The sequence below is a fragment of the Leptopilina boulardi genome, unplaced genomic scaffold (assembly GCF_019393585.1).
Source record: "Leptopilina boulardi isolate dan_hultmark-lab unplaced genomic scaffold, ZJU_Lbou_2.1 LbouV2_260, whole genome shotgun sequence".
In the NCBI taxonomy this organism is placed as follows: domain Eukaryota; kingdom Metazoa; phylum Arthropoda; class Insecta; order Hymenoptera; family Figitidae; genus Leptopilina; species Leptopilina boulardi.
The window spans coordinates 523,926-550,090 of NW_026137819.1; the positions used below are offsets into that span (position 1 = coordinate 523,926).

Genomic DNA, 26,165 nt, shown 5'->3' on the forward strand with positions numbered 1-26,165 from the left:
AATAATTAAATTTTAGATGCTTTAAAATTCAAATTATTGAAAATTCAATTAATTTTGAATTCAAATATTTGAGAATAATGAAATTTAATTTTGATTTTAAATTTGGAAAATAATTGAATTTCAGTTCATTTTGAAATGAAATTTTTTTTGGAAATAATTGAATTTTAATTGAAATTTTTGATAATAATTTAATTGAATTTTATTTTTGATTGAAAATTTGGATAATTAATTTTAAATAGAAATTTTAGAAAATAATTGAATTTTATTTCAATTTAAATTGAAAACTTGGTAAATAATTAAATTTTAAATTGAAAATTTTGGATAATTATTGGATTTTTAATTGATTTTGAATTAAAATTTCGGATAATAATTGAATTTTAGTTTATTTTGAATTGAAATTTTTAAAAAATAATTCAATTTTATTGTGATATTTTTTTTTTAAATTATAAACAATTGTTAAATTTCATAAAAATTTTAATTTGAAAAATAATTTTGATATATAATTGAATTTGTGATGTATTTCATTAAAATTATTAAAAATAATTAATTTAATGAAGAATCATTTTAGTTCAAAATTTGTTAAATAATTGAATTGAAGAAGATCTTAAGATCTACATTTTATACTAAAAAATGTATTTTATTTACATTTTTTTTCAAATGTAAAAAAAAAATGTCGCATTTTATTAAAATAAGTCGATAAAAGTCGTATTTTTGAAAAAAGTCTAAAAAAGTCGTATAATCCGAGGCCTGTATATAATTTTCATTATTATCATTTAATATGTAATAATATTCTAATAAATTAAATTATTATTGATAATATTAATCTTTAATTTCTTTATAACAAACAATTAAATACTCAATTTGGCGCGCTTGCGTGCGTTTAATTTTGCTAATAATAATAATAAACAAATAAAATTAAAAAATAATAATAAAAACATACGTAAATTTTGTGTTTGCAGATTTAAATCATGAATTCGTCAAAAATCCCCTTTACATTGACACATGACACTGGAAAACTCAGTTTGGGTCAGAGAATTTTTTACGAAGAAAATGGTTTTATTTTATTTCCCCGTTTAATGCCTATGGATGTCTTGAAAAGATGTGATGAGAGGTAAAAATTATTATTATTATTATTATTATTATTATTATTATTATTATTATTATTAATGAAATTATTTGTATGGTTTTTTTCTTTGTATAGATTTGAAGAAATTGCTTCTGGTAAATTACCAAAGGGAACAATGGTAGTAATGAAAGATGTTAATGATCGAAAGTCAGTTAACAAAATTCAAGATTTTGTTTTTGATGATGTTCTAAGGGAATATATTGAACATAAAGATATTTTAGACATTGTTGAATCATTCACTGGACCAAATATTATGGCAATGCACACAATGTTAATTGCCAAACCACCTGATATTGGTTTTGGTAGTTCAAGGTAAATTTTCCAAACAAAAAAAAAAGGAAAAATATAATTTTCACTCAAATATTAATTCAATAAATATTTAAATTTGATTTTAATTGAAATTAATTTAAAAGTTTAATTTTAATTACATTTAAATGCAATTTGTATTATTTTAATTTTTACTTTCAGGCCACGAATTGACTTTAAGTCACAAAAATAATAGTCTTTTTAGTCGATTTATTTTCCAAAACAAAAAAAAAAGAAGTCTTTTTTGTCGATTTATAATACGAAAAAGTCGATTTTTTTTATTTTAACAAAATTTAAAATTGGCTAATAAATATTTTACTTTAAATAACTAATGTTAATAGATATTAAATTCATTTTATTAATTTTGTAATGAGAATAATTCTCTAATGAATATTATCAAGAAAATTTATTTCTATTTCATAATCAAACTAAAAGATAAATTTTCAAAATTTCATTTAAGTAGGATAAATTTATAAAAAAAAATCTTAAACTTTCATTTTTATAATTTTTTCAAGTCTAATTTAAGCAATTTATTCGAATTAAAAATTTTGTCATAGTTTTTAGTTTTGATGGTGAAAAAAAATTTCAGGCAATACTTAATCAAGTTTTACAAATTTTTAAATAAAATTTTTTTTTTTAAATAATAATAATTTTAAAAGAGTTAAAATTAAAATTTTTTAAAATAATTGAATTTCAAAAGATTTTTGTTAATTTTCAGATAATAATTAAATTTTACAGAACTAAAAATAATTTATCATTATAATTTTAGATAAAATTTTTTAAAAGTAATTAAATTTTCAAAGATTTAGAATATTTTTGAAATTAATTGAACTTCAATTGATTTTTAATATAAAATTTTTGGCTGATTTCACTAAAAAATTTATTACAAATTGCAGACAAAAATAGAAAGAAATTTTAGAAGCTTTTAAATAAAATTTTTTGAAAATAATTCAATTTTAATTGAAATTTCGGAAAATAACTGAATTTTAGTTAGTTTTGAATTAAAATTTTTGAAAATAATTAAATTTTAATTGAAATTTTTAAAAATAATTGAATTTTCTTTAATTTTGAATTAAAATTTTTGAAAAAAATGCATTTTAGTTGATTTTGAATTGAAAATAATTGAATTTCAATTGATATTTTTGAAAAGAATTGAATTTTAGTTGATTTTGAATTGAAATTTTTCGAAAATAATTAAATTTTAGTTGATTTTGAATTAAAAGTTTTATAAATAATTAAATTTCAATTGAAATTTTGGAAAAGAATTGAATTTTACTTGATATTGAATTGAAATTTTTCGAAAATAATTAAATTTTAGTTAATTTTGAATTAAAAGTTTTATAAATAATTAAATTTTAATTGAAATTTTTTAAAGTAATTAAATTTTAGTTAATTTTGAATTTAAATTTTGGAAAGTAATTGAATTTTAATTGAAATTTTTTAAAATAATTGAATTTTATTTGATTTTTAATTAAAAATTTTTGATGATTTCAATAAAAAATTTATTAGAAATTGAAGACAAAAAAAAATAATTTCTAAATAAATTTTTGAGTGAAAAATGGTTTCAGATTTGTATTTTAGTTTATTTTGAATTGAAATTTTTTAAAATAATTGAATTTCAATTGAAATTTTGGAAAATAATTGAATTTCAATTAAAATTTTGGAAAAGAATTAAATTTTTAATTGATTTTAAAAAATTTTAGATGGAAAGTTTTAGAAGTTTTTAAATTTAAATTTTAGAAAATAATTAAATTCTAAAATTTCAATAAATTTTAGATGAAAAATTTTTGAAATAATTAATTTTTTGAAAATATGTGAATTTCAGTTGATTTTGAATTTAAATTTTTGAAAATAATTGAATTTCAATTAAAATTTTGGAAAAGAATTTAATTTTAGTTGATTTTGGATTGAAATTTGGGAAAATAATTGAATTTTGGTTGATTTTGGATTGAAAAATTTGAAAATAATTGTTTGTCGTTGAGTTTGAATTGAAATTTTTGAAAAGAATTAAATTTTAGTTGAATTTGAATTAAAATTTTTATGAATAATTGAATTTTATATAATTTTGAATTGAAATTTTTTAAAATAATTGAATTGGAATTGAAGTTCAATTGAAATTTGAGAATTTAATTGAATTTTAATTGAAATTTTATAAAATAATTGAATTTTAAAAGATTGTATTAAATTTCAGACAATAATTATAATAAGAGAAATTTTTAGTGATTTCTATTGATGAAAAATTTATCAGAAATCACATAAAAAAATTAAATTCCAATTTTTTTTTATTTGAAAAATGCTTTTAGATAATTAAATTTTTGAGTTAAATAATTGAAATAAAGAAGATTTGAAGAAGATCTACTTTCTATACTAAAAAAAAAGATATTTTGTTTCAAAATTTTGTAAAAAAAAAAAAAAAGTCGGAAAAAGTCGAAAAAGTCGTATAATCCGAGGCCTGTTAATTTTTAAATTTCAATTTTATTTAATTTTAGAATTTTAATTTTAAATTAATTTGAATTTAAATTTAAATTTAAATGTAATTTTTATATTTTAATTTCTACTTTTTATATTGTAATTTCTACACTTTAATTAAAATTCTATAATTTTTTTTCTATTGGATAATAATTAAAAATTAATAATTTCTCTAATATTTAAAATAATTTACCTATATTAAAAAAGAAATACTGAATAAATTAGAAAAATTTAAAAAAAAACTTATTTCTTAAGACATCCACCACATCAGGACTTGTATTATTTTCCATTTCGACCGGAAGAAAAAGTTGTAGCTGCTTGGACGGCGATTGAAGAATGTAATATTGAAAATGGTTGTCTTTATGTTTTGCCAGGTTCTCATAAAAAATATCCATTGCTTCCTCACGTTTATCCTCCTGGATCTGTGAATAAACTTTATCATGGCATTCAGGTTATTTCTCTTTAAAAAAAATGCATCTAAAAAAACGAGACGTAAAAAAAAAAATTTAGAAAATAATTAGATTACTTTAATTGAAGATTTTTTTTTTTTCAAATTGAAAGCTAAAATCAAAAAGAATTCCAATTTTTTCTATTTTCAATTCGATTTTGTGGAAAAAAAATAAAAATAATTTAATTTATTATTTTAAATAGAATTTAAAGGAACCCTTAAATTGGGTTTATCTGAAAATGGATCCTGGTGATACGGTTTTCTTTCATCCTAAACTCATTCACGGATCTGGTGTTAATAATTCAAAAGGTACAAGGAAAGCAATTTCTGCCCACTATGCATCTAGTGATTGTCACTATATTGAGGTATTTCGTTTTTCATTTTTACTATAGTTAATTTTTTTTTACATTAATTCATTTTTACTATTTTTTTTTCTCTCAATTTTTTCCTTATTAATTAATTTTCATCATTTTTGTATTTTACTTTGACAAATTTTATTTTTTATTTTTCTTTATTTTTATTTTGATATTTCCATATTTTTATTTTATTTTACTATTTTTGTACTTCAAAAAAAAAAATAAATAAATAAATAAACTTTTAATTTTAAAAATGTTTACTATTTCTTTTTTCTGATTGTCCTTTTTTTTTATTTTCAAATATATTTCTTTGAATTTATTATAATTATTTATTTAAATTATTGAATTATTTATAATCATTAATTTTTTTTTCGTCAAAAAATTTTTTTTGTAAAATATTGTCATTTAAATATACAAAAATTGATATAAAATTTCAGGTTAAAGGAACCATACAGGAAAAAATACAAGACGAAGTTCTTGAAGTTGCCAAACGTAAATATCCAGGTATGGATATTAGTTTCACAGATGTTTGGCGTTACAAATCAAATATAGTGCGAGGAATACGATCCTCACTCTAAAAAAAAAAAAAAAAACTGAATTACAACTGAAAGAAAAATTTTATATTCCTGCCACAAAAATAAAAATAAAAAAAAACAATTCCATATCTATAAATAATATATATATGTAATTAATATATTAAATAATAAATATTATTAAATAATTATTATAAAATATTAAATAATTGCAAATTATAATATATTAATTAATCTCAAATTATAATATATTAAATAATAGAAAATTATAAATTTATTAATATATATATTATTTTAATATATAAATAGATTATAATTATAATAGTTTATATAACAGATTATAAAAATTATAATCACTTGTGCAATAAAAAAAAAAAATTGCAAATATTTTATTTAAAAAAAAAAAAAAACTGTTTTTTCTTCCCTTTTGTATTAACAAGAAAAATCAAAATACGAGAAAAAATATAAAAATAACTTACTGAACAATATTTCTTCTCGATATTAAATTGAGAAAAAAAATTTCTCTCTCTTTCTCTCTTTCTCCGTCAGTGAAAAAAAAAAAAGTGGATTCAATATATATTTAGGTAAAATTTTTTTTTTAGTCAGAAGAAGATGTAAAAACGTTGTTATTATTACTATTAATCGACTCCAAATCTCTTTGTGAACGACGATGTGAATTTAAAGTATATGGATTATAACAATGTTTAGAATGTGGATTTTTATAAGTATTTTCATGGCGAACACTTGCGCTTGATGTACGACATGCAGCAAGACAAAATTGAAAACGATCTAATCCACGAAGACGATTTTTTAATACATCCTCGCCTCTCTGTGCTTTTATTTCACGATTATCAGATGATTTTTTACTCTTTACACGATGCTGAAACATAAATAAAAACACATCAACTTAGAAAAGAGAAATAAAAAAAAAAAAAAATTAACAAAAAAAAAACAAAGTATTTCATTTCCATTTTGGTATCAAAATAAAGGAAACTAAAAATAATAATAACAACAATATTATTATTACAACTAGAAAAATTAAACGCGCGCAAGCGCGCCAAATTGATTATTTAATTGTTTGTTATAAAGAAATTAAAGATGAATATTATCAATAATAATTTAATTTATTAGAATATTATTACATATTAAATGATAATAATGAAAATTATATACAGGCCTCGGATTATACGACTTTTTCCGACTTTTTTCAAAAATACGACTTTTATCGACTTCTTTTAATAAAATGCGAAATTTTTTTTTTACACTTGAAAAAAAAATGTAAATAAAATACATTTTTTTTAGTATAAAATGTAGATCTTCTTCAGATCTTCTTCAATTCAATTATTAAACAAATTTTCAACTAAAATGATTCTTCACTAAATTAATTATTTTTAATAATTTTAATGAAATACATCACAAATTCAATTATATATCAAAATTATTTTTTCAATTAAAATTTACATGAAATTTAACAATTGTTTATAATTTAAAACAAAAAAAATATCACAATAAAATTGAATTATTTTTTAAAAATTGCAATTGAAAATAAACTAAAATTCAATTATTACCCGAAATTTTAATTCAAAATCAATTAAAAATCCAATAATTATCAAAAATTTTCAATTTAAAATTTTATTATTTACCAAGTTTTCAATTTAAAATGAAATAAAATTCAATTATTACCCAAAATTTCAATTCGAAATCAATTAAAATTCAATAATTATTCAATTATTCAAATATTATCAAAATATTGAATCAAAAATCAACTAAAATTGAATTATTATCAAAAATTTCAATTCAAATTCTTTTAAAATTCAATTATTTTCCAAATCTTTAATTTAAAATCAAATAAAATTCAATTATTTTCCATAATTATAATTCAAAATCAACTAAAATTGAATTATTATCAAAAATTTCAATTATAATTCAATTATTTTTCAAAATTTCAATTCAAAATCTTTTAAAATTCAATTATTTTCCAAATTTTCAATTTAAAATTAAATAAAATTTAATTATTACCCAAAACTTCAATTCAAAATCAATTAAAATTCAATAATTATTCAATTATTATCAAAATTTTCAATTAAAATTCAATTATTTCCCAAAATTTCTATTCAACATCAAAGAAAATTCAATTATTTTCAAAAATTTGAATTTAAAAGCATCTAAAATTTAATTATTTCTAAAATTTTCCATCGAAATTTTTTTTTTGAAATTTAATAATTTCAATTATAACTCTAATGAAATTCAATTATTTTTCATTATTTTAATAATATTCTTTGAAAATTCAACTATCTGAAAGCAATTTTGAATGAACAAAAAAAATTTAATTTCAATTTCTGTCTACAATTTCCATTTATAAACTTTTAAAATTTAATTATTTAAAAAAAATTTTCATCTTAAATTTGTTTTCAAAATTTAATAATTACAATTATAACTCTCTCTCATGAAATTCAATTAGGTGAATGATTTTTATAATATTCTTCGGAAATTCAATTATCTGAAAGCAATTTGCAATGAAAAAAAAAATTTAATTTAAATTTCTGTCTACAATTTTTAAATAACTACTTCAATTATTTTTTTTAATTTCAAATCAACTACAATTCAATTATTTTCAAAAAAATACAATTCAAATTCAACGACAATTCAATTATTTTCAAATTTTTCAATCCAAAATCAAATAAAATTCAATTATTTTCTAAAATTTCTATTCAAAATTAATTATCCAAATTTTCAATTAAAAATGAACTTAAATTAAATTATTATCCAAAATTTCAAGTAAAATTCAATTATTTCCCAAAAATTTTCAATTCAAAATGAACTAAAATTCAATTATTTTCCAATTTTAAAATGAAAATTAAATTTCATTATTCTCAAAAAGTTTGAATTCAAAATTAATTGAATTTCCAATAATTTGAATTTAAAAGCATCTAAAATTTAATTATTTCTATAATTTTCCATCGAAATTTTTTTTTTTTTAAATTTAATAATTTCAATTATAACTCAAATTCAATTATTTTTAACTATTTTAATAATATTCTTTGAAAATTCAACTATCTGAAACCATTTTTCAATTAAAAATGATTTTCAAATTATTATATTTTGTCCGCATTTTCTAATAAATTTTTAGTGAAATCATCTAAAATTTTAATTACAAAACACTTAAAGTTTCAATTAATTTCAAAAATTTCAATTTTAAATCTTTGAAAAAATTCAATTAAATTTAAAAATTGTTTTCCAAAAATTGTATGATAAATTATTTTTAGTTCTGTAAAATTTAATAATTGTTTGAAAATTAATAATATCTTTTGAAATTTAATTATTTCTAAAAATTTCAACTTTAACCCTTCGAAAATGATTATTATTAAAAAAAAGAAATTTTTATTTAAAAATCTGTAAAATATTTTTGTTAAAATAAAAAACAAATCCACTTTTTTTTGGAATATAAATCGACTAAAACGACTTTTTTGTGTCTTTAAGTTGATTCGAGGCCTGTGTTTTTATAATTAATATTTAATAGATATTCGTTGGCCCCTGGTAACTTAAAAATTAATTTTTAAAAATAAATTTTTTTCAAATTACTATCTTGTACGAAATTTCTTGGCGCATCTTTTTTCTCATCATAAATTTTTTGTATTTGTATACAATTTTTGAATCAATATACAACTTTAAAAAAAATTTCGTTGATAAACGTTATGTACTTCAGCTTCGTGAATTGAATTTTCGAATTTGGAATTTTAAAGAAACTTATTCCGAAATTTGGAAACACAAATAGACAACTTTGACCAAAAATGAGAAAAAGAATTGTCCAAATTTGACACCTCATAAGATTACTATTCAAAAAAACACGTGAAATCAGAAAAGGCCAACTTCAAGTTAGCACAGAAGGACAGACCAAGCATTTTATTATTATATAATTATTATTAATTATTATTATTATAGAGTGATAAATAATAATAATAATAATAATTTGTTAATTAAGTTTTTAGTATTATAAAAAAATGATTTATTTACTTTTCCAGGATGTAGACAACAGGAAACGCAATATTCGTAAATAGCGCAACATCCCTGTGAATTGCATGTCTCGCAACTGAATTTTTCCCTTTTTTTTGAAATCGCTAATTGATCATCCTGTGAATTCTTTGGTAATTCTGGATTGCAACAGCCACTAGCCAAAATATCTCTTCGTAAACAAACGTAACCCTTTTCATCAACAATTAAAACTTTCCCCTAAAAAGAAGAAGAAAAAAAAAATATTAATTAATATTACAAAAAAACTTTCCACTTCTAATTGAATTGAACAAATTTTTTTTAAAAATTCAATTCAAAAAAGAAATAATTTAATTAAAACTTAAATTATTTATTAAAAAGAAAAATTTATTTATAATTAAAAATAAATTATTTATTAAAAAGAAAAATTTATTTATAATTAAAAATAAATTATTTATTAAAAAGAAAAATTTATTTAATTATAAAAATAAATTATTTATTAAAAAGAAATAAATTTAAAATTCAAAAAATAAATAATTAAAACATTATAGTAATGAAAAAAAATTATTAGTAATAAAAAAAAGAGAGAGAAAAAAAAGAAAAAACTATAAAATAATTTTCAAAAAAAAGAATTTTTAATACCTGAATAGAATTGCGACAATGAATAGATGAATCATTATTATTTTCTTGACCACCAATTGGTTCCAATGAATCAACAATATTATCATCTAAAACATCCATTTCCCAAAGTGATGATTTCATTGAAACTTGTTCATCGCTATTGTCCTCATTTTCATTAAGGAATGTATTATCATCAATATCTTCAAAATCATTTTCGAATGATATACTCTTTCCCTAATTGAAAAAAAATTAATAATCATAAATAACGGAAAATATTTAATAAAAAATATTCAAAAATTAATAAAAAAAAGTATCAAGAAATATTAATAAATATTAAATCAATTTTTTTTTTGATATTTATAGGATTGCCACAAGAATAAATTTTTCAATTTTAAAGAATTTTAGAAATTTAAAAAATTTCCCTGATAAAAAATAGTTTTTCCCTTATTTAGACATCGGATCGACTTTAAGGCACAAAAAATATCGTTTTAGTCGATTTATAATACGAAAAAGTCGATTTTTTTTTATTTTAACAAAATTTAATTGGTTAATAAATATTTTACTTTAAATAACTAATGTTAATAGATATTAAATTCATTTTATTAATTCTATAATGAGAATAATTCTCTAATGAATATTATTTTAATTTAATTTAAATAGGATAAATTTCTAAGAAAAAATTCTTAAAGTTCCATTTTTATTATTTTTTCAAGTTTGATTTAAGCAATTTAGAATTAAAAATTTTGTTACAGTTTTTAGTTTTGATGGTAAAAAAAAAAATCAGGCAATACTTAATCAAGTTTTATGGATTTTTAAATAAAAAAAAATTTTTTTTAAATAATAATAATTTTGAAAGAGTTAAAATTGAAATTTTTAGAAATAATTGAATTTCAAAAGATTTTTGTTAATTTTCAGACAATAATTAAATTTTACAAAACTAAAAATAATTTATAATTATAATTTTAGATAACATTTTTTTAAAAGTAATTGAATTTTCAAAGATTTTACAATTTTTATTTTTGAAATTAATTGAACATTAAGTGATTTTTAAATTAAAATTTTTTAAAATGATTTTACATAAAAAATTTTATTAGAAATTGCAGAAAAAATACAATAATTTAAAAAAAATTTTCAGCGAAAAATGGTTTCAGATAGTGGAATTTTCGAAGAATATTATAAACAAAAAATCATTAAAAATAATTGAATTTCAGAAGAAAAAGTTATAATTGAAATTATAAAATTTTAAAAAAATTTTAGATAAAAATTTTTTAGAAATAATTAAATTTTAGAAGCATTTCAATTGAAATTTTTAAAAAAAATCGAATTTTAATTGATTATGAATTGAAAATTTTTAAAATAATTGATTTTAAATTGAAAATTTTGAAAATAATTGAATTGCAATGAAATTTCAATTGAAAATTCGTTAAATAATTGAATTTTAGTTTATTTTGGTTTGAAAATAATAGAAAATAATTGAATTTCAATTTTTTTTTTTTTTAATTGAAATTATTAAATTTCATAAAACTTTTAGTTGGAAAAATTAAGAAATAATTAAATTTTAGATGCATTTAACTTGAAATTTTTGAAAAAATTAAATTTTAGTTGATTTTGAATTAAAATTTTTTTGAATAATTAAATTTTAATTGAAATATTTTAAAGTAATTAAATTTTATTTGATTTTGAATTAAAATTTTTGAAAATAATTGAATTTTAATTAAAATTTTGTAAAAGAATTAAATTTTTAGTTGATTTTGAATTAAAATTTTATAAGTAATTGATTTGAAATTGAAATTTGGGAAAATAAATGAATTTTAGATGATTTTGAATTAAAATTTTTTTAAATAATTGAATTGGAATTGAAGTTCAATTGAAATTTTGGAAAATAATTGAATTTTAATTGATTTGGAATTGAATTTTTCGAAAATAATTAAATTTTAGTTTATTTTGAATTAAAAATTTTCTAAATAATTAAATTTTAATTGAAATTTGGGAAAATAATTAAATTTTATATAATTTTGAATCTAAATTTTTTATAATAATTTAATTTCTAATTTTTTTTTTTTTTTTTTTTTAATTAAAATTATTAAATTTCATAAAAATTTTAGATATGGAAAATTTTATAAATAATTACATTTTAGAAGTAATTAAGTTGAAATTTTTGAAAAAAATTGAATTTTAGTTGATTATGAATTGAAAATTTTGAAAATTATTGATTTTGAATTGAAAATTTAAAAAATAATTGATTTTAAATTGAAAATTTTGAAAATAATTTAATTGCCATGAAATTTCAATTTAAAATTCGTAAAATAATTGAATTTTTATTTATTTTGGTTTGAAAATAATTGAATTTCAATTGAAATTTTGAAAAATAATTGAAATTTAGTTTTTTTTTAATTGAAATTTTTTGTAATTATTGAATTTCTAATACTTTTTTTTTTAATTAAAATTATTAAATTTCATAAAAATTTTAGATATGGAAAATTTTATAAATAATTACATTTTAGAAGTAATTAAGTTGAAATTTTTGAAAGAAATTGAATTTTAGTTGATTTTGAATTGAAAATGTTGAAAATAATTGAATTTCAACTGAAATTTTGTAAAAGATTAAAATTTTTAGTTGATTTTGTATTGAAATTTGGGAAAATAATTGAATTTTGATTGATTTTGTATTGAAATTTGGGAAAATAATTGAATTGTCGTTGAATTTGAATTGTATTTTTTGAAAATAATTGAATTTTATTTTATTAGAAATTTAATAAAAAAATAATTGAATTATTTCTTTAAAAATTGCAGACAAAAATTGAAATTAAATTTTTTTTTAATTGCAAATTGCTTTTAGATAATTGAATTTCCGAAGAATAATATAAAAATCATTCAAAATAATTGAATTTCATGAGAGTTATAATTGAAATTATTAAATTTTGAAAACAAATTTAAGATGAACAATTTTTTTGAAATAATTAAAAATTTAAAAGTTTATAAATGGAAATTTTTTTTGAGAAAATAATTTAAATTTCAAGTGATTTTGAATTAAAAATTTTTTTGATAATTTTATTTACTAATTTTTTTTTAATTATAAACAATTATTAAATTTCATAAAAATTTGAATTAAAAAAATAGTTTAAAATAATTGAATTTGTAAAAAAAATTTCATTTGAAATTATTAAAAAAAAAATAATTAATTTAGTGACGAATTTTTTGTTAAATAATTGAAATAAAAAAATATCTGAAAAGAATATCTGCATTTTATACTAAAAAAAAAACGTATTTTGTTTAAAAAATAATAAAAAAAAATCGCATTTTCTTAAAATAAATCGAAAAAGTCGTATTGTTGAAAAAAAAAATCGTCATATAATTCGAGGCCTGCTTAATTGTCTCGGACAAAAAAAAAAAAAAAAAAAAAATTTCTCTCACTTGTGGCTAACCTTTTATGAAAATCAAAAAATCTAAAAATATATAAAACAAAAACGAAAATTATTGCAAAAAAAATTATGCTCACTTCTTGACGAAGAAGAGAAACAGCGCAATAAGTAAGTGATAAACCAAAAATCAGGCCAAGCACAATTCGCCTTCTTAGAAGCCTGATTAAACTTGTCCAAATTGGCATGCTTTTTCAAATCCAAGTAATTTAATTAACACAATTTTTGATTTTGACAATATGTGCATTTCATTTTCATTTTTTTGTTTGTTTTTTTTTCAATCCATTTATAAAATTGCTTTCCAATTTGAGAAACACACCTGTTTGCTGTATATTTAAAATAGTTCGATTTTTTTTGCAACTTATATAATTATAACTTAAATATATTTAAAAACTTATAAATAATTATTAATATTTTATAAATAATATTAGATTTAGAAAAAAAAACGCATTTACATGCGCGTCAAAGTGACATTTCTTAAAAAGTGAGGTTATGTGGAAAATATTTGTTTACTTGAATTCACTCACCAATTCAAGCCAGAGTGGAATTATTAATTGACATCAATCATTGCGAATAAAACAAGTAACTTTTTTCTCTTTCTTTCTTTGCATTCTATTTATTTATTTTGATAGTAATTTTTAGTGAAAATATACTTGTGTGCGAATTAATGCAACATTTGCAATATTGTAAATGTGCCTTGAAGGCTTCTTTTTTTGTTCGAACATGGCGTAACGAAATTTGAATTAGTAAATATTTTTTTTTTTTTATTCTAATTATCTTTTACCTTTCTGTTTTTATATTTATTTTACTTTTTATTTACTTTTTTATTCAATAGGTATTGAATTATATAAAAATATTCTATTGTCTTTTTCTATATTTGCAGATAAAAAAACAAAAATAATAATGTCAATGTTAAAAAAAACTGGATCACTATTGTTATTTTTAATTATGATTGGAATTATTATTTGGGATTCAACTTATTTTGCAGAAAAAGAATTGAAAGATAAAAACAAAAATTTTTCTAATACACAAATTATTATTTTGAAAAATTGAAATATAATTTCTTTTTATTATCGTTTAAAATATATATATATATATATATAATTTTGATTTTTTATTCAATTTTTTTACATTTGTTTATAAATTAATATATTTTATTTATTTTTGTTTTTTGTGAAAAATAAAATTTCAATTCAAATAAGCCGCGCGAAAAATTCAAAGTCGTCTGCAACGTATAAACTCCAAAACAAAAACATAACCTCGAAATTTGACATTTGCCCCCGCGCTTCGGTCACGGTCAATATTTTAAAATTCTTTTGTTTCTTAAAAAGAAAAGAATAAATGTAATTTATTAAATTTTTGGTTAACGGGAAAATCGTTTAATAAGGGGAAAAAGTTAATTACTTTAAAAAAAAGGAAAAGAATAAAAAAAAAAAAATGTTAAAGAAAAGTTTGGCAATGTTTAGACCGGTTTGTTGTGGTCAATTTCGATTTTTGAGTAAAGTTGCAACAAAACATAAAGAAAAATTGGATGATAAAATGCAAGCATGGCAAATTCATTGCTATGGAGGCATTGATGAAGTGAAATTATTTACAACAAGAATGCCGGTTATTTCAAGACCTAACGATGTTCTTGTTAAGGTCGATGCTTCTAGTGTTAATCCTTTTGATTTGGCTTTAACCAGTAAGTTATATAAAATTATTTATTAGTTATTATTATTATTATTATTATTATTATTACCACCATTTATTTATTATTACTATTTATTAATTATTATTATTATTTATTAGTTATTATAATTACGAAAGCGTTTATAATTATTACCATTTATTAATTATTATTAATATTATTATTTATTAGTTATTGTTATTATTATTATTATTATTTATTTTTTTTTTTTTGATTTATATGTCAGGCCTCGTATTTTACGAGTTTTTCGATTTTTTCCGAAATATTTTCAAAAATACGACTTTTTTCGATTTATTTTAATAAAATGCAACTCTCTCGACTTTTTAAAATATTTTTTTTAACAAAATTTTTAAATAAAATACCTTTTTTTTAGTACACAATGCAGATCTTCTTTATTTCAATTATTTAACAAAATTTTTTTAACTAAAATTCGTCACTAAATTAATTATTTTTTTATAATTTAAAATGAAATTTTTTTTACAAATTCAATTATTTTAAAAAATTTTTCATCTTAAATTTGTTTTCAAAATTTAATAATTTCAATTATAACTGTCTCTCTCTCTCTCTCTCTCTCATGAAATTCAATTATTTTGAATGATTTTTATAATATTCTTCGGAAATTCAATTATCTCAAAGCAATTTGCAATTAAAAAAAAATTTAATTTCAATTTTTGTCTGCAATTTTTAAAGAAATAATTCAATTATTTTTTTATTAAATTTCTAATAAAATAAAATTCAATTATTTTCAAAAAATGCAATTCAACTTCAACGACAATTCAATTATTTTCCCAAATTTCAATCCAAAATCAACTAAAATTCAATTATTTTCCAAAATTTCAATTGAAAGTCAATTATTTTCAAAATTTTCAATTCAAAATCAACTAAAATTCAATTATTTTCCATGATTATAATTCAAAATCAACTAAAATTTAATTATTCTCCAAAAGTTCAATTGAAATTCAATTATTTTCAAAAATTTCAAATTCTGAATTAATTAAAATTCAATTATTTTTTAAAAATTTCAATTTAAAATCAAGTAAAATTTAATTCTTTTCCAAAATTTCAATTGAAATTCAATTATTTTTTTTATGAAATTTAATAATTGTTTATAATTTAAAAAAAAAAATTAGCAAATAAAATTACCAAAAAAATTTCAATTCAAAATCACTTGAAATTTAATAATTTTTTCAAAAAATTTCCATTTATAAACTTTTAAAATTTAATTATTTCAAAAAAATTTTCATCTTAAATTTGTTTTCAAAATTTAATAATTTCAATTATAACTCTCTTTTTCATGAAATTCAATTATTTTGAATGATTTTTATAATATTCTTGGGAAATTCAATTATCTGAAAGCAATTTGCAATTTAAAAAAATTTTAATATCAATTTTTGTCTGCAATTTTTAAATAAATAATTCAATTATTTTTTATTAAAACTTCAAATCAACTACAATTCAATTATTTTCAAAAAAAAAGTTCAAATTCAACGACAATTCAATTATTTTCCCAAATTTCAATAACAAAATCAATCAAAATTCAATTATTTTCCCAAATTTCAATACAAAATCAACTAATCTTAAATTTGTTTTCAAAATTTAATAATTTCAATTATAACTCTCTCTCTCTCTCATGAAATTCAATTATTTTGAATGATTTTTATAATATTCTTCGGAAATTCAATTATCTGAAAGCAATTTGAAATGAAAAAAAAATTTTAATTTCAATTTCTGTCTTCAATTTTCAAATAAATACTTCAATTATTTTTTTTTTAAATTTCAAATCAACTACAATTCAATTATTTTCAAACCAAAATAAACTAAAATTCAATTATTTTACGAATTTTCAATTGAAATTTCATTGCAATTCAATTATTTTTAAAATTTTTAATTCAAAATAACTAAAATTTAATTTTTTTCCAATATTTCAAATTAATTGCTTCTAAAATTTAATTATTTTTAAAATTTTCCATCTAAAATTTTTATGAAAATTTATAATTTCAATTCAAATTATTATCTTAAATTAATTTTCAAATTTAAATTCTTATAAAATTTAATAATTTTTTATAATAAAAAAAAAAAAAAAAATTAGCAAATAAAATGACCAAAAATTTTTTTAATTCGAAATCACTTGAAATTTAATTATTTGAAAACAAAATTAAAATTTTTTTAAAATGATTTTTATAATATTCTTTGAAAATTATTTTCAATATTTTCAAATTCAAATCAACTAAAATTCAATTATTTTCCATAATTATAATTCAAAATCAACTAAAATTTAATTATTCTCCAAAAGTTCAATTGAAATTCAATTATTTTCCAAAATTACAATTCAAAATCACATAAAATAAAATTATTTTCCGCAATTTAAAATTCCAAATTAATTAAAATTTAATTATTTTAAAAATTTTTAATTATGAATTAATTAAAAATCAATTATTTTCAAAAATTTCAATTTAAAATCAAGTAAAATTCAATTCTTTTCCAAAATTTCAATAGAAAGTCAATTATTTTCAAAAATTTTAATCCAAAATCAACTAAAATTCAATTCTTTTCCAAAATTTCATTTCAAAATTGTTTAAAATTTAAATATTTTCAAAATACTTTGAAAATTCAATTATCTGAAAGCATTTTGCAATTTAAAAAAATTTCATGTTTAATTTTTGTTTGTAATTTCTAATAAATCGTTCAATTATTTTCAAAAAATTCAATTTGAAATCAATTAAAATTTAATTATTTTCAAAAATTTCAATTATTTTTAATGAGTTTTATTATAATATTCTTTGAAATTTCAATTATCTAAAAACTTTTTTCCTTTAAAAAATTTTTAATTCAATTAATTGAGTTTAAAGAAGCAGTTAAAAATAAAAAAAATGTTCTTTATTTGAACGTTCAGAACTTGGAGAACATTAAATATTTAAAATATGGAATTGGTATAAAAATTAAATCTCCATTAGTATTTTCTTTTTTTTTTTTGTATTATTATTAATTATGTTAATTTATTTAAATTTACATCGGTTAATTTTATGTTTGTGTGAATAACGATTAAAAATCAAAAATTTATTTTTTTACGCAGACAATAATAAAATTTTGTTGCTTTGAAATTTGTCATTTACAAATTAAATTTTACAAATAAAAAAAAAAATAAAATAAGTAACGTTTGCATAAAATTTCTTTCCGACAAGAATTTATTAAATTTACATACGTTTAGCGTTTAAATTTATATAGATACTTTTCTTTTTTTTTTTTTCTTTATTAAATGTTTCGTAAATTCTTAAATAAATAAAAATATTTTTATAAAAAATTATTTTTTCTTCCAAATTCCCTACATTTCAAATGAAAAAAATAAATAAATCATTGATCGTAAATGTTGTGAACTTTACCGAAGTTTAAATTTATTATTATTATTTTTATTATTATGTAAAAAAAATTATTTTATAATTAAAATATTTAAAAAAAAAAATAAATTTCAGAAGGCTATGGATCGAAAGTATTAAATTTGATGCGAAAAGCAAAAAATTTTGAAATTGAGTCCGATATTGAATTTCCATTGACTTTGGGCAGAGATTTTTCAGGAACAATTGTATCAAAAGGTCATGGAGTTGGAGAACGTTTACAATTGGGTGATGAAGTTTGGGGTGTTATTCCCGTTGAACAACAGGGATGTCACGCCGAATATGTTGTCGCCAATTCTTCTTTGGTAAGAGAAATTTTTTATGGGATAATCATGTGGCCCCTTTTCTTTTGCTTTTTGTTTTATTGCAATTTTTTCTCAAAAAAAAAAATAAATAAATAAAAAATAAAGTTTATTTTATAAATAAAAATATACTTTTTTGGCAAACAAGTTTAGGGAAAATTTTTTTCTATCTGGAAAATTGAAGAATTCATTCTTGTGGCAACAATGATAAAAAAGAATTTTTTTTTTTTGAATTTAATTAAATTTTACAGTAAGTACAGTAAATAATAATTATTATTATATATGTTCAGGTTAATCTTAGGCCGCAAAATATTTCCTACATTGAAGCAGCAAGTATTCCTTATGCGGGATTAACCGCATGGTCGGCACTTTGGTTTTCCGGTGGTTTATATTATAAAACGGGAATTGCCACTCGACGAAATAAAAGAGTATTGGTTATTGGAGGCGCTGGAGGTGTTGGAACATTAGCGATTCAAATGTTGAAAATTTGGAATATGCACGTTAGTATAAAAAAAAAAAAATTAGCTTCAAAAAAAAAAAAAATAATAATACTTCCAAAAAAAAGTATAATTAATAATTATTTAATTACATTAATTTTCAAAAAAAAAAAAAAATGTATTAATTATTTATTTTAATTTTGAAAGAAGAATTTCAAAATTTAATTCTAAGTGAAAAATTAAATAATCTCTTTTTTTTTAATTACAAAAAAAAAAAAAGGTGATAACAACTTGCAGCAGTGATGCGGTGAATGTTTTAGAAAAATTGGGAGCCGATGTTGTTATTGATTATAAAGAAAATAATGCTGACGAAAAAATTATTTGCGAAGGACCGTGAGTTTAATTAAAAAAATTAAAAAAAAAAAAAAAAAAAAAAAAAACAGTTCTAATAAAATTAATTTTCCTTCCTCATAGAGGAATTTATATATTAATTTTGTCAAATTTGGAGAAAAAACATTTTTTTATTTAATAATAATAATATTTATTTTTTATTTAAAATTATTTTAATTTTATTTTTAATTATTATTTTTTTAAAATTATTTTTGTTAAATATTTTCAAAAAATTATCTCTCAATCACAGTTGGAGTAAACAAAAGAAAGAGAGTAAAGAAAATTAAATTTTAGATGATCCGTTTTTAGTAATTTTGAGTGAAAAATTAAAAAATAAAATATAATTTTGTATTTTTTTTAGTTATGACATTATTCTCGATTGTGCAAATCAAGGACCGGGTGCAGTAAAAGCGAAAGGATATCCACATTATACTTATATAACATTAAATTCTCCATTGTTGAAAAATATCGATGAACGTGGATTTATTGCCGGTACTGTTAAAAATGTTGGCGATTTTGTTAAATACAATATTCCATCGCAGGATAATAAAGGATTTGTTAAATGGGGATTTTTTACACCTTGTAAATCTGGACTCGATGCAATTCAAAAATTCGTTGAAAACGGCCAGGTAAATAGTTTATAATAGAAAATTTCAAATTCAATTATTATAATTTATAATTTACTTTATTTTATGCTTTTCATTTCTTTTTACTATTCTATTTCTCTATTTTTTTTTTTTTTGAATTTTTAAATTAAAAAAACAAAAAACATTGCAGCTTATTTCCGTTGTGAAGAAGGTTTATCCATTTCAAGAATTACCTCGGGCCTATGAACGTGCAGCACAAGGACATCTTCGAGGAAAATTAGTTATCGACATGAGATAAGTTTTTCGTTATCAATATATTATATTATTTATATTTTTTTATTATCATTATTATTATTATTATTATTATTATATTAAAAATATATACATTTTTTTTTTAAACTAAAAATTATCATTTAAAAATAAATCATTTGAAATTTGAATTTATTGCTAAATCCAATTTTTTGTCGTACATCGTAAAAATTTGGAATTGCAATTGACGATGCTTTTTCTGCACCGGCACGTAATATTTCTTCAATATATTGTGGTTCGGCATTTAATTGTTGAATTTTTTCTCTAATTGGATTTAATTTCTCAATTATAACATCGGCGAGCATTAATTTATATCTGTGAAAAAAAAAAAATAATTTTTCCATATTAACAAAATTTATTAGAGAATTTTACGAAATTAAAATGATTTCAATTTAAATGAATAAAATTCAAATTTTATATTTAATTCAAGAGAATTTAAAGAAAAAAAAAATTAAAATAATTTCAATTAATAATTTTAATAATTTCAATAATTGAATTCAAATTCAATAAGTGAAAGAGAATTTTATGAAATTAAAATAATTTTTAATTGCAATAAATTATAAATTCAAATTTAATAATTTAAAGAGAATTTTTTAAAAATTGAATTAAAAAAATTGAAGAAAAAAAAATACCTTCCAGTATCGATTCCTTCTGCTTCGTTGCAAATTTCTTCAAATGATTTTCCCGTGATTAATGAATGAATTTTTATTAAATTTGCAACTCCCGGACGATTATCTGGATCATATGTCACTTGCGATGTAAAATCAGTTATTGACTTTTTTATTTTATTTAATAAAATATCTGGACTGTCAATTAAGTCCAATCGACTTTTTGAATCAGGGCAAGATTTTGACATTTTACTTGTTGGATCACGTAGAGATTTTATACGTTTAGCGTCGTCTTAAAATAAAAAAAAAAAAAAAGAAAAATTAATAAAATTTATTAAAATAAGAAAATAAATTCAATTAAAATATTTTAATTAATCAAAAATCAAAATTAAAGTATTTTAATTAAGCAAAATCAAAATATTTTAATTAATCATAATTAAAGTATTTTAATTAATCAAAATCAAAATATTTTAATTAATATTATAATTAATTCTAATATAAAAAATACCATTTATAATTGTTTGTGGAACCGGGAAAGTATCGCCGAATTTTTGATTAAATAACCTCGATAAATCTTGAGCTAATTGTAAATGTTGAATTTGATCTTCACCAACTGGAACGTGTGTTGCTCTAAAATAATTTAAAATATTGTTAAATTTTAAAAAAATTTTCTTTAAAATAATTTGTCCTATGTATAACTAATAGCAAAAAATAATTTTTATTAATTAAATATTATTAAATAAAAATAGAAATTTCTCACTTGTAAATTAAAATATCGGCCGCTTGCAACACCGGATAATTAAATAATGCAACGGGTATTTCTTTAATTGTTTTACTTTTCTCTTTAAATTGTGGTAAACGACTGAGTTTTGCCATTGTTGTAATCGATGATAAAATCCAACTTAATTCCGTGTGCAATGGAACTGTTGATTGTTGGAATAATATACTTTTTTCAGGATCAACACCACATGCCAATAATGTTGCTGCCATTGAAAAAATACTCTTTTCCAATTCTTTTGGATCCTAAATTATTAATTTTACCTTTTTTTTAATAATACCCAATTATTATTATTATTATTATTATTATTATTAATTAATTAATTAATTAATTATTTTGTATTAAACCAAGTCTACTTCTGGGCCGAAAGGCTGAAGCTTAATTAATAAATAATAATATTAATTAATTAATTTACAAATTTCAATGAATTCTAATTTTTATTCGTTCAAAAATAAATTGATTTAATTTAGAAATTTCAATTAAATTTTTTTACAATTCACAAAATTCAATAATTTATCCTTTGAATCTGTTTAAAAATTTAATTCATAATTCCAAAATTACAATTTAATTACATTTTATTTACAATAACAATTTTTTAATCGAACTAAATTTCAATTTAATAAAAAAATTTTACTTGTCAATTTATTCAATTTTCAATTATTTTTTAATTTTTATTTGATGAAAAATTAAATTATATTAAAATTTTTATAAAATGCAAATTAAATTGAACGAAAGTTAAAAATTAGCAAAATTTTCAATCTAACTAAAAATTAGACGATTTAAGTTTTAAATTATTGAAATTTTTAATTGATTTAAAATTTTAAATTTCAATTCGTTGAAAAAATTTTCAAGTTTCAAATTATTTGAATTTAAAATTAATCAAAAATTTTAATTTTTAATTTAAAGTTAAAAATTAGTAGAATTTTAATTGATTTAAAATCTCCAAATTTTCCAAATTTCAATTTGTTTATATTTAAAATTTTTCCAAATTTTAATTGATTTATATTTAAAATTTGTCCAAATTTCAATTTATTCGAATTTAAAATTTGTCCAAAATTTTAATTTTTAATTTAAAGTTAAAAATTATTAAAATTTTAATTGATTTAAAATTTCCAAATTTTCACAAATTTCAATTTGTTTATACTTAAAATTTGTCCAAATTTTAATTGATTTATATTTAAAATTTGTCCAAATTTCAATTTATTCGAATTTAAAATTTGTCCAAAATTTTAATTTTTAATTTAAAGTTAAAAATTATTAGAATTTTAATTGATTTAAAATTTCCAAATTTTCCGAATTTCAATTTGTTTAAAATTTTCAAAATTTCATATTATTCGAATTTCAAATTTGTCAAAAATTTTAATTTTTAATTTAAAGTTAAAAAAAATTATTAGAAATTTTTTATTTATCTACATTTTCAATATTAATTGAAGTTTCAAAAATTATTAAAATTTCGCAATTTGTCAAAAATTCTTTTCATTCAAAATATGTTTAAAAATTTAAATTGACTTAAATTAAATTTAAATTTTGATAAATCTTATTTAAATTTGAATAATATATTAAATTAAAGTCAAATTAAAAATTCGGAAAAATTAAAATTTGAAAAGTAGGTATTTTGAAAATATTTAAATCAATTGAAATTTGGACAAATTTTAAATATAAATAAATTGATATTTGGACAAATATTAAATATAAATCAATTAAAATTTGGACAAATTTTAAATATAAATAAATTGAAATTTGGACAAATTGTAAATTCGAATAAATTGAAATTTGGACAAATTGTAAATTTAATCTTAAAAATAAATTAGTTTGTAAAAGCACTGTTGACAAAAAAATTTTAAATTACCTGTATTAATTAAAAGGGCTTGCCCGTATATGTTTTCTAAATAAATAAATAAATTCGAATAAATTGAAATTTGGACAAATTTTAAATTCGAATAAATTGAAATTTGGACAAATTTTAAATTCGAATAAATCGAAATTTGGACAAATTTTAAATTCGAATAAATTGAAATTTGGACAAATTTTAATTATAAATAAATTGAAATTTGGACAAATTTTAAATATAAATAAATTGAAATTTGGACAAATTTTAAATTCGAATAATTTGAAATTTGGACAAATTTTAATTATAAATAAATTGAAATTTGGACAAATTTTAAATTCGAATAATAAGAAAAAAATGAAACTTATATTGAAATTTGAAAAAATAAAATAAAATAATAATAAATAAAATAAAATTTGGATTAATGTTAAATTCGGATAAATTTGAAAAATGAATATATAAATTGATAAATATATTTTGGTAAATTTAAATTGAAATCAATTAAAATTTTGAAAAATTAAAATTCCACATTTTTAATTAATTAAAGTTTTTCAAATTTTTTTTTTTCTATTACCTGTGGTAAAGTGATGGCATGTAAATCGACAATACTCCAAATGACATTTTGCCCGGAATTTTGTAAATCAATCCAATTTTGAATTGCTCCTAAATAATTACCCAAATGTACATTTCCCGTTGGTTGAATGCCAGAAAATATTCTTTTTTCATAGGAAATTTCTGTACTCTAAATAAATAAATCAAATTTAAAAAAACAAAAAAAAAAACAGAAATTTTTTTATCGTCGTAATTTCCCAACTCTGAAATTCCGTAAGTTCCTTAGGACGCAACTTACATCATTTTACATTTAGATTTAATACAAATTTTTATTAGTTTTTAATTCAACTTTATAAATTTTTAGTTAAAGAGAAATCAAATTAAAAAATAAATTTTATATCGACTGTCAATTCGATAATGTAAATATTTTGTCACTCAATATTTAAACTTACAAGAAATAACAGTTTTTGATAAATAAAAAATATAATTATTGCCTTTTTATAAAAGTAAATATTACGCGGATTGTAAATTGAAAGAAATAAATATTACGCTGAATAAGAATAATTACAAATAAAAAATACTGTAATAAGTTTTGCATTTTTAATTTTTTTTTTCATTGAGGGTTATGTCAAAAATTTGTCAACTATTGATTATATGATAAAATGAAATTCTAAAAACTTATAATCATTATTGGTTTATTATTTTTCGGACAATTGTAGTTTTTAAAACAAATGATTATAAGTTTTTACGGCGCCTCTTTCGTTGTTTTTATTTAAAAATACTTTTTCTTTACATGTATATTGTTTATTATGTTAAAACATAACCTTAAAAAAAACATACCTTGGAAGAATTTTTCCTTATCACGTTAAAAAATGCTTTTAATTTTATTCTCTTTTGATATGATCCACTGCTTATTATTTTTCTAAGCATCATGTTATTTATAATTTTTATAATTAATAGTTAATTAAAAATAACAAAATTTTCTCATATCAATATTTTTTACTGGGGCAGCACGAAGCACGTGCGTTTTGTTATATATCCGTGAGAGTAGGGGGGATATTTAAAAAAAAAAATAACTCCTTTATCGTTACAGATTTATTTAAATATTTTTATATTTTCTTTTTTTCAAAAATTTAATTTTTAACTCCAATAAATAATATACTAATATTTATAAACAATTAAAGTTATAATATATTTTTTAACATTTTTTTCCTTTTTTTTTTTTTTGCAAATGAACAAGAGAAAAATAAATAAATAGGGGCAAAATTAATTTTTTTTTTAAATTTTCAAATTTTTTTCCAAAAAAATAACAAAATAATAATAAACAAAATGAATAATAGTTAATAATAAAAAAAAAAAAAGGTGGCAAAATATTAAATTTTCAAAATTTATTTATTTAAATTTATTTCCAAAAAATAACAAAATAATAATAAATAAAAAAAAATTAATAAAAAATAAAAAGGGGGCAAAATTAAAGTTATTTATTGAAATTTATTTCCTAAATATTAAATAATATTAATAATAATTAAAATAATTAAATAAAAAATAAAAAGGGGGCAAAATTAAATTTATTTATTGAAATTTATTTCCTAAATATTAAATAAAAATAATAATAATAATTAAAATAATTAAATAAAAAATAAAAAGGGGTCAAAATTAAATTTATTTATTTAATTTAAGTTTCAAATAATTTGAATTACAATTTTTCCAAAATTTCAATTGACTTAAATTTAATATTTATTCAAAATTTTAAATAGACTTATGAAATTTAAATTTCATTTAATTTAAATTAACTTTAAATTTTGACAAATTAAAAATCGATTATTTGAAACTTAAATTAATATTGAAATTTGGATAATTTTAAACGTATTTCAATGAAAATTTGGAAAAATTGAAATTTTTTTTTTTTTTATTTTCAAAGAATTATGAATTTATTATAAATTTTAATAATTTTGAAATTTAAATCAATGAAAATTTGAAAGTATTAAAATTCGTATATAATTTGGAATTTTAAATCAATTTAA

The 26,165-nt window shown here is 17.9% G+C and overlaps 4 protein-coding genes across 6 annotated transcripts in view; 2 read left to right on the plus strand and 2 right to left on the minus strand.

Moving 5' to 3' along the window:
- The window catches only part of LOC127281026 (phytanoyl-CoA dioxygenase, peroxisomal-like), a 62,031-nt gene extending 56,664 nt beyond the window's left edge, over positions 1–5,367 (plus strand). For all 3 annotated transcript variants that reach the window (XM_051304505.1, XM_051304507.1, XM_051304506.1), the window contains exons 2-6: positions 960–1,111; positions 1,202–1,438; positions 4,157–4,352; positions 4,553–4,714; positions 5,143–5,367. In XM_051304505.1, coding sequence (XP_051160462.1) covers positions 969–1,111; positions 1,202–1,438; positions 4,157–4,352; positions 4,553–4,714; positions 5,143–5,283 — 879 coding nt within the window. In that variant the 5' untranslated portion in view covers positions 960–968 and the 3' untranslated portion in view covers positions 5,284–5,367. The remainder of the gene's footprint in view (positions 1–959; positions 1,112–1,201; positions 1,439–4,156; positions 4,353–4,552; positions 4,715–5,142) is intronic.
- A 439-nt stretch (positions 5,368–5,806) lies between these two features.
- Positions 5,807–13,974, minus strand: LOC127281027 (SREBP regulating gene protein). The gene is made up of 5 exons (XM_051304508.1): positions 13,796–13,974; positions 13,349–13,594; positions 9,871–10,083; positions 9,253–9,468; positions 5,807–6,118 (listed from the first exon to the last, which is right to left on the minus strand). Exons 2-5 carry the CDS (start codon positions 13,454–13,456, stop codon positions 5,837–5,839), a joined length of 819 nt encoding a protein of 272 aa, XP_051160465.1. The 5' UTR covers positions 13,457–13,594; positions 13,796–13,974; the 3' UTR covers positions 5,807–5,836.
- A 540-nt stretch (positions 13,975–14,514) lies between these two features.
- On the plus strand, positions 14,515–20,506 carry LOC127281024 (reticulon-4-interacting protein 1, mitochondrial). Its single transcript, XM_051304503.1, has 6 exons — positions 14,515–14,952; positions 18,429–18,655; positions 18,943–19,152; positions 19,370–19,482; positions 19,841–20,108; positions 20,257–20,506. The coding sequence occupies exons 1-6, from the start codon at positions 14,706–14,708 to the stop codon at positions 20,362–20,364; spliced, it is 1,173 nt and encodes a 390-aa protein (XP_051160460.1). The 5' UTR covers positions 14,515–14,705; the 3' UTR covers positions 20,365–20,506.
- On the minus strand, positions 20,362–25,196 carry LOC127281025 (tryptophan--tRNA ligase, mitochondrial). The gene is made up of 6 exons (XM_051304504.1): positions 24,982–25,196; positions 24,164–24,331; positions 21,744–22,006; positions 21,492–21,613; positions 21,008–21,275; positions 20,362–20,690 (listed from the first exon to the last, which is right to left on the minus strand). Exons 1-6 carry the CDS (start codon positions 25,072–25,074, stop codon positions 20,480–20,482), a joined length of 1,125 nt encoding a protein of 374 aa, XP_051160461.1. The 5' UTR covers positions 25,075–25,196; the 3' UTR covers positions 20,362–20,479.
- Between the last annotated feature and the right edge of the window lie 969 nt (positions 25,197–26,165).

What these genes read in the sequence shown, in the direction of transcription:
- LOC127281025 (XM_051304504.1), bottom strand. Translation starts at nt 25,074, where the DNA reads ATGATGCTTAGAAAAATAATAAGCAGTGGATCATATCAAAAGAGAATA. An exon ending in TAAGGAAAAATTCTTCCAAG is followed by an intron (nt 24,332 to 24,981) that starts GTATGTTTTTTT and finishes TTATTTATTTAG; the next exon opens with AGTACAGAAATTTCCTATGA. An exon ending in ATGCCATCACTTTACCACAG is followed by an intron (nt 22,007 to 24,163) that starts GTAATAGAAAAA and finishes TTAATAATTTAG; the next exon opens with GATCCAAAAGAATTGGAAAA.
- LOC127281024 (XM_051304503.1), top strand. Translation starts at nt 14,706, where the DNA reads ATGTTAAAGAAAAGTTTGGCAATGTTTAGACCGGTTTGTTGTGGTCAA. An exon ending in TTTTGATTTGGCTTTAACCA is followed by an intron (nt 14,953 to 18,428) that starts GTAAGTTATATA and finishes AATAAATTTCAG; the next exon opens with AAGGCTATGGATCGAAAGTA. An exon ending in TTGTCGCCAATTCTTCTTTG is followed by an intron (nt 18,656 to 18,942) that starts GTAAGAGAAATT and finishes ATATATGTTCAG; the next exon opens with GTTAATCTTAGGCCGCAAAA.
- LOC127281027 (XM_051304508.1), bottom strand. Translation starts at nt 13,456, where the DNA reads ATGCCAATTTGGACAAGTTTAATCAGGCTTCTAAGAAGGCGAATTGTG. An exon ending in TTTCTCTTCTTCGTCAAGAA is followed by an intron (nt 10,084 to 13,348) that starts GTGAGCATAATT and finishes TTTTTCAATTAG; the next exon opens with GGAAAGAGTATATCATTCGA. An exon ending in ATTGTCGCAATTCTATTCAG is followed by an intron (nt 9,469 to 9,870) that starts GTATTAAAAATT and finishes TCTTCTTTTTAG; the next exon opens with GGGAAAGTTTTAATTGTTGA.